The 16,358-nt window shown below is 51.5% G+C and overlaps 1 protein-coding gene across 6 annotated transcripts in view; it reads right to left on the bottom strand.

The window, feature by feature from the left end:
* Positions 1 to 16,358, bottom strand: part of Syne3 (spectrin repeat containing nuclear envelope family member 3) — a 92,430-nt gene that overhangs the window by 34,788 nt on the left and 41,284 nt on the right. For 4 of the 6 annotated variants that reach the window (XM_040742560.1, XM_040742557.1, XM_005068354.4 and 1 more), the window contains exons 2-5: positions 12,823 to 12,980; positions 7,143 to 7,315; positions 5,884 to 6,193; positions 1,537 to 1,698 (exon numbers count right to left, since the gene is read on the bottom strand). In XM_040742560.1, the coding sequence (XP_040598494.1) occupies positions 1,537 to 1,698; positions 5,884 to 6,193; positions 7,143 to 7,315; positions 12,823 to 12,966 (789 nt within the window). In that variant the 5' untranslated portion in view covers positions 12,967 to 12,980. Of the gene's footprint in view, positions 1 to 1,536; positions 1,699 to 5,883; positions 6,194 to 7,142; positions 7,316 to 12,822; positions 12,981 to 15,541; positions 16,054 to 16,358 lie in introns of those variants that run through there. The other 2 variants (XM_040742559.1, XM_005068356.4) reach the window with 2 other exon arrangements.

The raw sequence follows: 16,358 nt of genomic DNA, 5'->3' as shown, positions 1-16,358 counted from the left end.
TTAGATGCATGTCTATCTATATCGCTGTATCTGTAGAGATGTATGGAGAATTATGTGTGGCTGATGTAGCTCAGGTTGACCTCAATAGATAGCTAAGAATGGCTTCAAGTTTCTGACTCTTGGAGTTCCCAGGTGCTGGGATTACAGGTATATGTAACCACACCTGGGTTTTGTTGCTGCTGTTGTTGTTTGCTTGTTTATTTGGTTTTTGGCTTTGGTTTTGGTTTTTAGAGACAGGGTATCTCTTTATAATCCTGGCTATCCTGGAACTCACTCTGTAGACTAAGCGGGCCTCGAATTCACAGAGATCCACCTGCCTCTGCCTCCTGAGTGTTGGGATTTAAGGCGTGCGCCACTAACGCCCAACTCTATATCTGGTTTTTATGTTTCTGTATTAATTATAAACGGTACTGGCTTTTCCCTTTACAGCAGTGACTCAAGTTTTCTTCTGCCTCCTTTTCTGTGACAGGATCTGATCATAGGTATCCATGCTAATTTATAGTTATCTTTCCCAGGCTGGTCTCAAAGTTTCAAACCTCCCACCTTAAACGCCCAAACATTGGGCTAATGCCTGTGCACCTCCACCTGACTCGAGTTTTCTTTCTAACAATGTCCATCAACTTCTTCAAAGGCAAGTTGATTAAAATATAAATTAACAAGCCCAGCACACAGTGTAGGGAAAGCTAAGAAACGGCTCTTGAACTGATGAGGATAGCTTTCTCTCTGGTTCAAAGGAAGCTCCAATTCCCCAGACTCCAGCAGGCAGTGCAAACATGGAAAGGAGCTCAGCCTGGGCCACGCCCTTCTCTCTACAGCCGAGCTATCCTCACTGTTCTCAGCTCCCGCTAGTCTCGCTATGTGCTCTCTATTCTCTATCCCTGCTTCTCCCCTTTCTTGCAGCCAGCCCTAGCCATATCCAGTCTGCTGGCCATGTTCAGTCTATTTCTCTCTTTCTTCTGTCCTGGACTCTACCAGATGGCTCTGGCTGTTGTCTCAATAAAATCTTTCCCCTTAATCATACCACAGAATAGTCAAATTCGGCAATTTTTTTTACTGCACATCTTTTGCATAACCAGGTGCCAAAACCCTTGCATATATTCACTGGGTGCAGGACCTAGAGGCTCCCCCAAGGCCACGCAGTGTGGAAGGTGGCATGGACCCATGCCCCCTGGCCACAGCATGGTAGCCCTCCCAAAGCTCTTCATCCTGGCATGGCTGGCATTTGAGTAGGATGATTCTCCATTGTGGTGCTGCTCTGTAGGGTGCATAGCTGCATCCCTGGTCTCCATCCTCTAGGAGCCAGGGGTAGCACCCACTCGGACTTGTAACGAATAAAAATGGCTCCTGACTGAGACCCATGGGCTCCTGGAATCCTACAGGTCCAAGTGTCCCACCGTCAGCCACCGCCCCAAATGTTTAGTCCTAGATCTCTAACTCTCTTCCCAGGAGTCTGTGCTGTGGGCTGTGGGTGTCTGTGTCTGGTGTCAAGACACCCTAGCGGGGACACGGTGACCTGACTGGGTCCCCGTGATGTACCTGCAGTGCAGAGAGGCGAAGCTCCGTAGTCAGCTTGCAGTTCCGCCCCAGGCAGCTGTGAACCTTCTCCACCACCGCCTTCAGCCACAGCTGGAACTCGTTCACATCCTCCCGGTACTGCTCATGCTCCTGGGCCACCTGGGCCAGGAGGTCCACCCTATGCTGCAAGAGGAATTGCCTGCCATGAGGGGCCCCAGCCTGGCTAGGAGCCCACTGCCTGTGGCTGGGGCCCTTTAAGGCCAGACAACCATAACCGGCTTGGTAAGGAGTCAGGGTGGGATCTTCGGGGATGTGTGAGTGTGCGCATCAGGGATTCTGGAGTCAGAACCAGGCACCGGAGTCCCACACATACCAGCACCTGCCCTGGCCAGCCGTACAGCTGGCGTTCTTTCCCAGTATGTCTGAGGAATGCCCCCTGACTAGGGTACAGGAATGACACCATCCCCAGAAACGACCACAGAACACTGTCCCCCTGAGCCATTGTCTTTGCCCTCGCCCTCGCCTTTACCCTTGCCCTGCTGTGGGCACTGCTAAAAATGTCCCATGCAAACTCTGTAAACTCCCCTGGACACTGAGGCCCAGAGAGTGAAGTAACATGCCCAAGGTCACCCAGCTAGGACAGCCAGGGATGTGGGGGGTCTGGGCTATATAAGAAAGATGGCGGAGCACGACCTTGAGAGGAAGAGTAAATCAATAGCAGCATCCTTCTGTGGGCTCCACTTCAGTGCCTGTCCTGACTTGTGTCTGTGATGGACACTGACCCGGAATAGTAAGCCAAGCGAAGGATCTTCTCTTCCCCAGAAAGCTTTTGGTCAGAGTTTGCGTCACAGCACTAGAGGAGCAAAGGTCAAAGGGAGTTTGCAGAGAAAGTCAAGGAAAGTATCTGGGGACTCACTCATCACGCACCTTGTGTGGCTGGGCATCCATAAGCCATAACCTACTTACCACCCATTGATCATAGAACAATGGGTATCAAATAGGGTCACCCTCCTGGAAAGGTGCGCACTGGAGTCAAGCGGGCCTAGGACTCTCCCAGGGCTAAAGCTGAGAGTCATACAGCAACCATGGCACGGTGCTCTCCGTCCTCACATACTGATAAGGGGGATCTCCCAAGCTGGGGGACCCCAGGCTGTTTCTATCAAGGCCTCTCAGCTGGGGGACCTCAGGCTGTTTCTATCAAGCCCTCTCAGCTGGGGGACCTCAGGCTGTTTCTATCAAGCCAAGTGCTTCCGGCTCTGCCTGTCATGTGGCTTCTACTGCCATTACACACTCGGGAGCTACTCACATTGTGCCCCAGAAGCCGCCAGACAGCAGGGAAAGAATGGCCCTGTTCCTATGAAACCTTTCACTATGAACCCTAGAACTTGAACTCCATGTCACTTCTGCATGTCGTGAAATAGTCATCTTTGAAATTTGCCCTGCTCATTTCAACACCTAAAAACTAATCATAGCCCAGTGCCAAGCAGCTATACATGAAGCCAGATAGTGCAACAGCCAAAGGCTGGTGACCTTAGCTCCTTGCTGTGGAGCAGGCTACGTCTAGGAAGGCCCAGAGCCTGTGGGAAGCTGAGTCACAAGCCCTCCACTGAGGAGGACAGGCAGGTGGATCTCAAGACCTTCCCCAGCGGTCTGTGCATGGTTCTCCTCCTTTGAGACACTGTTCACCAAAACTACTCAATAATAATAACTCATTAAGCCTCAGCAATAACCACAGCGAGCAGAAGAAAATCTCCCCATTTCAGAGATGGGGTAGCTAAGGCTTGGGACTGGTTACTTAGGAGAGAGCTGAGAATCTCAAGGACCACCTGCATCCCAAAGTAGAGCCTTGTGGGGGACCACTGCCTTCATAGGCCAGTCCTCGATCTTCAGAAAGTTGATAGAGCCTCTTCAGTTCCCTCAATGGTCCCCACTTCCTGTGCTGTGGTTTGCACACACAGTTCCTCCGGTCCCAGGAAAGGCTCGTGGATGAGTCACAGTGGGTTACCAGGAACCTCAGAGCCTAATGCTGACGGTGATGGATGAGGGTGGGAAGGGACCCCGCCCCCAAGGATGGAGGGCAGCACTGCCTGTGTGAATGATGAGGTGCTGGCACCCAGTAAAGTCCAGAGTAAATAAAAGCCCGTGATGAGAAGTAGGCGCTGGCAAGAGGTGGCGGCAGGCAGGAATCCAGATGCGCTGAGCGCCAGGCACAGCCATCAGCCAGAGGGAGGGTGACAGGGCAAGGAGCCGTTGAGGGCTCCGCCTTCTCATTAAACCAAGCAATTAAACCATCTGCAGAAAGCAGAGTTATCAGCAATGTTAAAACCCAAGCAATTAATGGGGTAGCTTGGATTTATGTCCCCAGCAAAGGGCTGCAGAAAGTCTAGGACCCATGGCCTGACGCCAGGCCGCCCTTCTCAGAGGCGGAAGAGGGAGGATGCTGCTGTTTGCCAGTCAGAAGCAATGGTTTCAAATCAAACAAGGAAGACATTTCTGGCACAAGCTAGCCTGCCTGCATTTCCCTTTTGTTGCTCACCCCTACGCTGGGCCCAGAAGCTTCTTAGGGGTGGTTCCTGAAGCCAAAGGGGTTGGTCCTGTCCCCACCCACATCAGAGGCTCACTGATGACATTGGACATTCATAAAAACAAACTGGGGGTGCCGAGATAACTCAGCAGGTAACTGTCCCCTTGCTGCCAAACCTGACACCCGAGATGCACAGGGTAGAAGGGGAGAAGGCTGGAGAGGCAGCTCAGAGTTCAAAGCGCTTGCTGCTCTTATGCAGGATCCAAGTTCGGTTCCCACTACCCATGTTAGGCAGCTCTCAAGTGCCTGTAATTTCAGCTTCGTGAGATCCAACACCCTCTTTAGGCTTACAAGAACACACACACACACACACACACACACACACACAATATCTGAGTGTGATGTCACATGGGCCAAATTACCTTTGGGTTTTCCCAAACCATCTGGCCACTTCAACAATCCCTCTAACTCTTCTGGGGTTCAAGAAGAGAAAATCAAGGGTTCACAGCTGGCTCCATAATGGAGGCCTCATGTCCCTACACCCAGCTCCTCTAGGAGCCCCAAATCCCCTCTCTGTGCTAATGCTCAGAGCAACCACACCCCAAGCCACCCCCTCAACCCTACCGATGGACTCAGGTGTGGTGACAGCCCCAAGATCCAAGTCTATCTTGGGAATCAAGAACTTCTGGCTCTTTCTAGTATGTCGGTGGTGACTGGCCTTTGGATTTTTTATTATTGCTGTTTGTCTTTAGCCTGTGTAAATGTACCTGCTCACACGGCCCCTGTCTGTCTACACTGGAAGAAAGAAGTCTGGAGGACTGAAGGGGTAAGCTTAGGAAACACTTGCCCCTGAGAGCTATGACTCGGTTGGGCTCCAGATCATATGAAGGGACAATGAGACTCCCAGAGGCCATGAGCCATGATGCTTCAGAATTGGGGTGACAGTGGTACTCAATTAACTTCCCTGACACCTATCATTCTACTCACACATGTACACATGCAAACACACAAACCTCACACCTCCTCTCTGCTGCTCCCTGGCTCTACTGACTGACGGAGCACCCGTTTCTGTAAGTCACAGGGGACATTCAGGCACATTTCCTAGCCAGGCCTGGAGGAGCAGACCTGGAGAGACAATCCCTCCAGTGCCTGCCCTGATCACACGGGACAGGGGAGTCCAGAAGAGGGCTACTACCTACAAGAGCCAAGTCAACCTGATGCTACCTTGTCCCATCCATCCTGACCCAGGCCAGCAGCCCAGGGAGCCACATGTCCCCAGGAACATTCGTGTGTGTGTGTGTGTGTGTGTGTGTGTGTGTGTGTGTGTGTGTGTGTGTGTTGGAAGGCAGGGTGGTCCCATAAATGGTTCTGTGAGTCAAACTAGGATGCCGCTTCTGGGCACATGGACAATGGGCGGTGGGATGGGTGTAGGATTGGTGTATGGGTAACCAAGAGCTGGAGAGTGGGAGAAGATGGATAAGTAGGCGGTAGGCAGGAAAATAGATGGCTACTATTACCACACTGGAGGACGGCTTGATGGGCGGGGTAAGAGGTTGAAGAGACAAATAGACTACTTAGTTAGGGAGTGGTAGACTGGGGAGTGAGTGGCCAGATGGATAGGGGAGATAGGAGAGTGTGTAGATTCATGGATGGGGCGGGTGGTAGGGAGTCAAAGGGAGGCTTGCTAAAACACTCGGGGAGGGGAGCAAAGCGGCCAGCAGGCTGGGAGGGAGTGGGTGCGTAGATAGACTGACGGTGAGCGGCTGATGAGAGAACGGGCAGATTCCTTGACTGAAAGTGAGCAGGAGACAGGTGGATGGGTGATAGAGCCATCTATGACTGACCTGGGCTCTGGCCTTCACAGCATCGTACTCAGCCTTCATCTTCTTCTGGGCATCTTCATCCACACTGGGGTCCCCGATCCTGTTGAACAGGGAGCCTGCCTCCTCCAGCAGCCTATCCAGGAGCACGGCCTGATTGGCCACATTGTGCAGCAATACCTGGGCGTGGCTCAGCTGCCATTGCTTCTCCTTCAGGCCCAGCTGCAGCTCCACAGGGGGCTCCAGTGTGACCACCATCTTCTGGAACCAGCGGTAAAACTCATCCCGGGCCAGCAGATACTCACTCCAATGTAGCCACACCCACTCAATGCGACTGTGGGAGAGATGGAGGGGCTCAGACGCCTGCCCCTGGGTCCTGGGTATAGAGACCCTGTCGCTGCCCCCTCCCAGATACTGGGGACATAAAGATGCCTTCTCTGCACCAAGTCACATTCCAGATTCTAGGCTCCCCTTTCCTATGAGACCTTGGTAAGTAGTCTCCCAGATGAGGCCAAGCCCAGGTCCTATGTGTACACTCAGCCACCCACCTGGGACATGAAGCTCAGGTGACCCCGAGCCATCAACACCCGAGATTCTGGCTCTGAACTCCCACTGTCAGTACATAAATCCTCACTCTGCCCAGGCCTCTAGCATATGCTGCCTGAAAGCAAGTTGGAGATTGTCCCAGGACTGTGCCTGATATTAGGCAGAATACATCTATCTGAGGGCCAGCTAGTGGCCACCGGGTAGGGATGGAGGACTGAGGGCCTGTGTGAGTTCTCAGGGTAGCTCTGCCCCTTCATCTGCCCCAGTATCTGCCTCTCCAATGTGGAGATGGCCCTATCTCTGCAGTCAGCATCAAGATATTTGTTTGTGATGTCAGAGAAAGGGGTTTGGAAGGTAGGCAACTCTGTTCGATCAGGCACTACCATGTTCAAATTTACATGAGCTCTGGGGACTTGAACTCATGTCCTCATACTTGCATAGCAAGCACTTTACCCAGTGAGCCATCTCCTGCCGTTCTGCAGAGGGGCACATACACAAGCCCATTAGGACTGCTGGTGCAGCAAATCAAGTTTCCAATGTCCACCCATCATCACCATTAGGGTTGCACGTTATCAGAAAGAGGCACTGGCCTGAATCCAAAGAAGACATGCTGTTCCCAGGATCCCTAAACCTGAAGAAGTGTCACTCAGACGGGGGTCCCAGGATGGTATGGCGATGGGCAAGGAGGGTCACCAACATCCGAGCACGTGGCAGTGAGGCTCCCTGACCATCCTCACCTGTGGCAGTGAGTCATGTAGGTGACCGTCTCCTCCCACTGGGACTTGATATCCCTCAGCTGGGCCAGGATCTCAGGCTTCTGGCCCTCCTGACAGATTGCCAGAAGGGCCTCAGCTGCCCGAAGGGCCAGTTCCACCTTCATGCGCCCCTCAGGCTCCAGCTGGCAGATTTTCTGTGGATACAACGGCCAGTTTCCCAGGGTCAGACACAGCCCCACCAGGCACAGTGCCGACCCCCTGACACGCCCCTGAGCAAACTGAGAAGGGAGAGGGAGCTCTGGAGCTTAGCCCTGTCCTTGACCACTGGCTGCATCCAGCTTCCAGTTCAGAGTTCACTCTCTCCCCGGATGTACCTTCTGAGACCTGTACTGTGGTATGAGCAGACCAACTCTCAGACTTTAACTCAGAAGAAAACAAGGGCAGGTAGCATGTATCACTGTGTGTGTGTGTGTGTGAGTGTGTGTGTGTGGTCATGAGGTGACACCCTCAAGTCTGCTGTGAGACATTATTGTGGTCCCCACCCAGCCAAGGCTCTAAGGCATCAGTCACACTGCTCTGCCCTTTGCTTCAAGGCCCTACTCCCACGGTGACAGGAATTCTACAGTCCATTCCTAATGGGTGACTCACTCAAGGACACCCCAGGGCCTTGCCTACATCCATCCAATCTGGCCTGTCTCTCCTGGTCTCTGCCCTTATCTCTGTCTCTTTCTTTAACTTGTGTGTGTGTGTGTGTGTGTGTGTGTGTGTGTGTGTGTGTGCGCATAGATGCCACGGTACATATGTAAAGGTCAAAGGACAATGTTGGGGGGGGTCTATTCTCTCTCACTGTGGGCCCTGGAAATCAAATTCATGTAGTCAAATTATGAAGTATCCTAGTCAACTTAGCAAAACCTAGACCCATCTGTGGAGAGTCTCAATTGAGGGATCTTCCTGGTCAGATTGGCCTGTGGCCATATCTGTAAAGGAATTGTCCCGACTGTCCATTACCCATTTGGGTAGCACCATCCCAGCAGATAAGAGAGAGAGAGAGGCAAAAGAGAGACAGACAGAGAGCATAGCGTTCCTCCACGGTTTTTCCTTCAAGCTCCTGACTTGCGGTCCAGCCTCGGCTTCCTTCATGAGGGACTGTGACCGGAAGCATAAGTCAAACAATCGCTTCCCACTCCATTTTTGGTTACTGTGTTTATCACAGCCTCAGACTGAAACTGGAACACAGTAAGCCCCTTTACTCTTTGATTCACCTCACCAGCCCTGAACCCCATCATCTCTCAGGGGTACGCCTCCTCACAGATGTCTTTAGTCTCTTCTTGCCTCCAGCTTGTCTGAGGGTGGGCATGAGACAGAGCAGACAGTGAACCTCAGTTTATTACTCCATCTCTCGGACAGAAGCCTAGCCTCCTGATCAGGTGATGGGAACAATTTCAGGGTCATTTATGGACTAAAGGGTCGCTCTAGGGTTACCTTTCCCATTGACTTCTGCACATCAGGCCTATGTCGGGCAGGAAGGTAATGGTTACAATACCAGGGCTGTGGTAAGTCACATATTAACATGCTGCCTGGCCTTCACTGTGTTGGCCATCAATAACTAGCCACCATTATTACATTTTTTGCAGACAATAGAATCTCTTTATTTTGTTCTCTTTTATTACTGCCTACTTACTTGGTTTATTGGCAGCTGCCCTTGGCCTAACCTCAAGCTTAGTTGCCAGCTTCCTCCAACTCATGTCCTGGGCAGCCTGATTGTCTCTGCCCCTTCTAGGAGAATGGAAAGGGAAGGGCTCCTGACATTCAAATGTGGCCCTCTCTGACAGTGTGTGACCTCAGGAGAATCACATGGCTCCTCTGTGCATTTCTTTCACTCATACAGCAATCCCTGCTGTGTTCAACTTACATACCGCTTTTTAAGCGTATTGACAAAACGTGCAAGTAAATGTTTGGTCAGTTGCTGTACAATTAGACAGGCCCTCCTCCAACACATGTAAACTAGTCCCTACCCCTAATTTTTGCTTCATATGATAAAAGTTAGCAAGGATGACAACAGTGTATGATAAAACGAAGGCTTCCCACTCACACGAGTTATCAAAGAGTAGAACTTACGAGTCCCTTCCCCTTTTCCCTGTCTCTGTGTGGACTCAGGTGAAGAGTGGGGAGCATCCTTACAAAAGACAAGAGGTTTTGTTCGTTCTGTGGGGTAGCAGGATGTGGCAAGTCACCCTTTCTGGGCAGGGGCTGGGTCAGGCTCCCAGATAAGATCCTGTGTCCCACTCAGTAATGATCAACAGTGAAGAAGACAGCAATACCTCCATGGCCAGGATAGACTGAAGATGCAAAAGCCACTTGCAGAATGTTCTAGACTGAGCATCCAGCATTTGCAGAGTGTTCTAGACTGAGCATCCAGCATTTGCAGAGTGTTCTAGACTGAGCATCCAGCATTTGCAGAATGTTCTAGACTGAGCATCCAGCATGCCGGATACCACCCACCACCAGGATCAGGGCCCTGCAGTATGGCTGGAGATGAATCTTGTGCTGGTCAGAGATCTGATCTGACTAATAATAATAATTAGGGCACGGTGTCTCTCATGCTCAGATGTATGCAGGAGACACCACAGTCCTCACAAACTGCAAGATGAATGTGTTGTTCACTCCAGGTTCACAACTACGAATGTTGAGGACCTGTAGAAGTCAGGGTCTTCAGATAGAGACCACAGCAGCCAGGGAGGTGAGTCTCTCACTGGGCTCTGCAAGCCTCTGCAAACCAAGAGACCCTTTAATTTGGGGAAGGAAGTGAAATCCAGCCTCCCAGGTCATGCCCCTAAGGAACCTGCCCTGCCTGTGAGGTGACAAGGACAAAGCTCTCCTCCCCACAGGGAGGGACCTACTGGGTGACCTTGTCTTCATCCACCTGACCCCTGATGGGAGAAGCTTGGGCTGGACTTGGAGAGACAAGAAAGCTCTGCTCTTTCCAAATGTGTGATCTTGATGCTTCCTTCAGGGCAAAGGAGCTGTCAGGTCCCAGAGGAGATAGAACACTAATCGACCTCCAGTCCCCAGACCTACAGGCTTGCCCCTACTGTCACCAAGCAGGAAGAGCCATTTGCTATGCTCCGAGGCCACAGCAGAGAGGAAGAATTGACCCCTCCTCTGACACACGCACGCTGCCATGGCATGGGGGCTCTCTTCTGTACATCTGTAGGGCCTTCACTAGCAAGCCTGGATCCCAGGGGAGTCTGGCGAGACAGGGGCAGCAGAGTCAGTCTGCAGGCTCGAAGCAGCTGATGACAAGGGTGGGTGCCGATCAGATGGAGAGAAGGAAGCAGGGAAAGCTGGAACAGACTAAGTCAGGAGCTTCCCCTCAACCCAGCCCACACTAGCTGACCTCAGGCTGGGCATGGCGCTGGCGCTGGACAGTGTGGCCTGTTCCGGGATTACCAGGCAGGACAGAGGGAGAGATGCAGACGAGAGAATCCCAGACCTTGATGCAAAAAGGCCCACCTGAAGAACTGGGATAAATCCAAAAGGGCTTCTTGCAGGAGGCAGCACTGATGCCTAGCATGGAAATGGTGCCCACAATAGGAAAGGAGTGGACATAGCTGGGGGTGCACACCCTGGCCTCTGGAAGCCAGACCCCAGCGTATGCTAAGGTACCCATGATAAGAGAGAGGTCTAGAAGCTGGTGGGAAATCTGAGGATGGGTCTCAAGTGCAGAACCCAGAAGGCTGGGAGCCAGAGTGAAGAGAATGAGACATGGGGAGTTGGGAGAGCATCTGGGATCCCTGTGACAAGTATGGTCTGTGTCACAGTGTCCTAGCCCACAGGAAGCAGGTGATCTTCTTCCCACTTCTAAGACTAAACCCATCCACACATTCACATGCATGCACAGACACACATAGACGCACACACACAAGCACACAGACAAACACACACATGCACACACATACATACATACACACATTCACACACACTCACAGACACACATAGACGCACACACACACACATGCACACACACATACATACACACATGCACACATACATACATACATACACACATTCACACACACTCACAGACACACATAGACGCGCACACACAAGCACACACACACACATACATACACACATGCACACACATACATACATACACACATTCACACACACTCACAGACACACATAGACGCACACACACACACATGCACACACACATACATACACACATGCACACATACATACTACATACATACACACATTCACATACACACAGACACACAGACACACATAGACGAACACTCACAAGCACACAGACAAACACACACATGCACACACATACATACATACATACACACATTCACACACGCACACACACACACACACCCCAGCCTAGACAACAGCTCCTCCTATGTCCCTCTCAGCCCCCACTCACAACCTGCCAGCCTGCCAGGGTCTCCCGTGACGGGCAGCTGAGGAAGGGCCCTGGAGGACAGTGATGCTGATGGGCAGCGATGGGCGGGAGGGTGCGAGGAAGCCAGTTGGGGTCAGAAAAGCCTGGCAGTATTTCATTTCACGTGCTCACCCGTGCCAAGCTGACAGGCACTCTGAGGAGATGCAGTTCACGGGCAAAGGCTTAGTGACAGGACATCGAGGAGGAGCGCATAGGCTTGGGAGGGCTAACAAGGGAGTCTTAGACATGGAGTTCTCATGCCAGGTGAAGTTTCGTTTCCCTTTGCTAGATAATGGGAGCTGCGGACAGTTTCAGAGGAAAGCAACACAAGACTCTTTTTTTCCCCCTGAGACAGGGTTTCTCTGTAGCTTTGGAGCCTGTCCTGGAATTCACTCTGGGTGTGCCTGTGAGGGCTCTGACAAAATCAACACATACGTGCCTGTGTATGTATACCACATGTGTGTCCCCAGAGGCCAAAAAAGAGTGTCTGATCCCCTGGAGCTGCAGTTACAGGTAGTTATAAGCTACCCAACATGGGTGCTGGGAACTGAACTCAGGTCCTCTGAAAGAATGGAAAGTAATCTTAACTGTTGAGCCATTTCTCCAGACTTCCTTGACGTTTTAAATAATTTATTTTGTTTTTAGTTATGTGTATTCGTGTCTGTGTGGGGGTGTGTGTGAGAGAGTGCAGGAGCAGGTAGAGACCGGAAGACAGCAGATCCCCTACAGGAAGAGGTACAGGCAGCTGTGGGCTACCAGACCGGAGTGCTCCTATTAGGTAGCACTGGGAACTGAATTCTAACCCTCAGTGAGAGCTGGACGAGGTACTTAGAGCTGAGGCATCGCTCCAGCCTTCAAACAGTGGTTTTGCTCCCCACCGAGGGCAGAAGTAGGCCAATCCAGACCCAGCAGAAGCCTTGGATTTCAGGGGTGAGTACTGGGCAGAGCCAAGCCTGAGCCAACAGGGTTAGGGGACCCACCTGGATGTACAGATTGCCCGCCCCCCAGGATGAAAGGCGGGGCATCTTGTGACAGAAGTATGGACAAGCAGCCTGGTCGACTTGGGGAACTTTCTGGAAGACGAGGACCTCAGCCTCAGCCCCAAACAACCTTATTGGAATTCATATTTAAGCAAAATGACTAGGATACATAAACACAGGTCAGGGTGCGAACAGCTGATAGTCCCTCACCCAGGGCAGGAGGGAGATGGCCAAGGCCACAGCCCAGCAAAGCCAGGCCACTGCCTACCTCTGTCTCTCGCAACCGTGCCTCCAAGGCTGCTCGGGGTCCCTGTGTGTTGTCATTGACCTGAAGCTGTTCCTGCACCACCTTCATCCACGCCCGGGCATCCTCCACACTTCTGTTAAAGTCCTCCTGGGGCTGTTGCGTCATGGTACCTGTGAAGACTGTGAAGGGCCCCATGAGGTCAGCGTTATGGAGAGACCCCAGGTGGCAGCAGGCGCAGCATGACAGAGCTCCCCCATGATGCTCCCCGCTTGGCACAGGTGGAAACAGGCAGGGCGAAAGCAGGTGTCGCCTCTGCTTCCACACAGAGCTCCCCCATGGTGCTCCCCGCTTGGCACAGGTGGAAACAGGCAGGGCGAAAGCAGGTGTAGCCTCTGCTGTAGAGAGAGCAGTAGGCTGGCAGAGACATGCCCTTGTCACGCAGCCTCCCTGTCCCATTCTCTAGCTTGGGAGCAAGGTGGCTCCTATCTACATTCTAGGACCCTTCACAAAAGACTCTCAAAGCTCACAGACAGAGAAGGTGAAACCCAAAATGAGCTTGATTTGAATGGATCCAATTGGGCCCTCAACTGAAGGAACATTGCCTCTGGCATCAGCTGAACCCACAGAAACCCAGAGCATTCCTGAGATTAACATGGGGGGGTACGACACCACTGGAGGGGATCCTCGTAGACACAGGCAAGCAGCTGGCCCAGACAGCCTAATAAAGCCCACCTGTTCCTTAGTGACATCTGCCAGCCGGGGCAAGCCACCCACCCACACCAATCCTCCCAGCTGGGCTGCTCCTAACCTCAGCCTGCACCACAAACCCAAAGTGTTGGTAAAATCCCATTAAGCCGAGACAAAGCTCTTTGCATGCCAGTTCTAGGTGTCAGCTGACAGCAACTATAACCTGCTTTGGATTAAGGTTGTTTACATGCACATTCCGTGTAAAGGGATTGGGTCTGATTTATCTGCCAGTCTCCCAGGACACCTCGCACAGAGCCCGAGGCTGTTGGAATAAGCAGCCCAGCATGGGCATACATGCTAACACTCAACACCTCCCCACACCATTTTCTCATTATTTTGTTCTATGGCAAAATCTGGGGATGGAGCACAAGGCTGTGTGTCTGCTAAAGAAACACCCCGCTACCATGGAGCTGCATCCCAGCCATGCTACCATTTGAGATGACAGAGTGTGTAGGACGTGAGAGCAGAAGTGTCCACAGCTCAGGAGGCAGGGGTCTAAAGGGAGGGGAGCATGAGAGGGTGATGGGCAAGAGGGACATACAATCTACAACATCACATACTCTCTCATACGTGAAATCTGTGCTTGATCATATCACATGCACACACGGGTGTAACGGGAGCAGAAGGGAGACGCTTTGGGATGAGGAAAGTGGGGAGGGGAGCAATGGTATGTGTGAAGTGAAAAGTCACGTGTACTGTGGATCATGAAATTTATTATTCTGTATGCTAGCTGAAAAAAATACTAATAAAAGTAAGGTAGCTAACTGAAAGGAAGCTAGAAGCAACCTCCACACCCAAGCAGAGGGACTTGGTTACACGTATTATGGTGTGTGGTGTACTTGCACTGGAGATGCTACACCCACCCACAGAATGCAAGCAAGCTTAGCAGGGACTTGTGGAGGGGGACCCTGAGGATACAATACCAAGAAGTGAGGCATAGTTATGTGTTTAGTAGCTACAACCCCACACCTAACAAGAATGAGACACCACCAACAGGGAGCTGGAGGGATGGCTCAGCCACTAAGAGCACTGGCTGCTCTGGCAAGGGGACCTGAGTTCAGTTCCCAGCACCAACATGGTGGCTCACAACTCCAGCTCCAGGTGTCTGACGCCCTCTTCTGGCTTCCACAGGCACTGCATGATGCACAGACACACGTAAACAGAAATAAATCTTTTTAAAAAATCAACACGTAAAAGAGAAAAAAACTCACTCATATAAAAAGGTTGGGGACTCCCCATTACTGAGCCCATGTGACTAAGTAAGGGTCAAGAGTGTGCAGAAGTGGCCTAGCCCCTCAAAGGCCTGGTTGTTCATATATAAAACCTGAGGTTTTTCCTATGGGGAGAGCCACCATAATCTCAGGAGCCAGTTGGCAAAGGGCAATTGTCCATGCCAAGATCGCCATGAGGGATTTCCCCACCCCTTATTTGTATCATTTTTAAAATATTCATTTTATTTTTAATTATGTGTATGTATGTGTATGTGCATGTCAACATGGGTGTCTGCAGAGGCCAGAGATGTTAGATCCTATGGGGCTGGAGTTATGGGTGGTTGTGGGCCTCCTGATGTGGGTGCTGAGATTTGAACTCAGGTCCTGTGGAAGAGCAGTGCTCTTAACTCTTAGCCATCTCTCTAGCCCATTCCTTATTTTTAATCTCACAAAACTTTGTGGAAGTTTTCTGGAAAGAGCAACCTTTTTTTTTAACGATTAAAAAAAGTAAGAAAACCCTTTTCTGAACATGACTAAATCACTCAAAAAAGCCTTGGCTGGGAATCTGGCTGGCCTCAATCCCCATGGCACTGGGTGGAGGAATTTGTGGCAGACAAAGAGACACAGACAAAGGCCATGCCAGCAGCGCCGGCCAAAACACATGGGCATGGGCGGGCGGTGCAGAGCACGCCACATCCCTGCTGCCTATCCAGGGCTCAATCCCAATGTGTTGTTTTCCTTTTAGAGCTGTTTCGACATTTTTCTAGAAACTTAATACACACCTGCAGCCACTCCTGTCTCTCAGATTCTTCTGGAATGCGTCTTCACGTGCGCTAGCCTCCACACTGGTTCTTTGGGGGCTCTGAACTGCTGTCTAGCTGCCGCTCTTGTCTAGCTTCCAGTAATTCTGCTCTTGTTTTCTTGAAGCCAGGAATGCAGGGACAGAAAATCATTCCCAGAACCTCAGAGGAAGGAGCCCTTTGATCGCTAGAGCAGTGGGTCTAGCGGAAAGAACCCTTTCAAGGACAGCGCTTACAGAGGAAACCATGCTGGTTTGGTGACCAGCATTGCACCTCTCAGGCCGCAGGGCTCAGCCCGTGCTCAGGTGACACTGACATTGACTGGTGAGGTGGAGGCAGAGTTCAGGTGACGAAGCTGCCACACCCAGGAATTTAATTAACTCGGCGCCCAGCCCACCTGACGCTGCAGCTCCAGCAGTAAATAAACAGACACCGTCCTGGCAGTGTTCAGGATGGACAGCTGCCGGCAGAGCCTGTGTGGCCGCAGGGCGGTAAGCTCCTCAAATGCAAAGAAAACCAGCCACAATAAGACCCAGTTACCAACCACGGAAAATCAAATTTGGGACACACACACACACACACACACACTACTGCTACTATTATATTAACACAGTAAACCACATGATCTAACCATGGACCTTATAAATCTTGTAAGTCAGAAGTAATACTGGACATAAACAACCCTTGGAGACATGTGTGACAGCTGCACCATTAGCTAAAAATACACGTGACAGGAATGCCAGGCCTGAGAATAACGGGGGCTTCGCTGCCGCCTGCGCATGTGGAGGAAAACCATCAG

This window comes from Mesocricetus auratus, unplaced genomic scaffold, assembly GCF_017639785.1.
Source record: "Mesocricetus auratus isolate SY011 unplaced genomic scaffold, BCM_Maur_2.0 Super-Scaffold_15014, whole genome shotgun sequence".
Classification (NCBI taxonomy): domain Eukaryota; kingdom Metazoa; phylum Chordata; class Mammalia; order Rodentia; family Cricetidae; genus Mesocricetus; species Mesocricetus auratus.
This window is presented reverse-complemented; position numbering and strand designations above follow the sequence as displayed.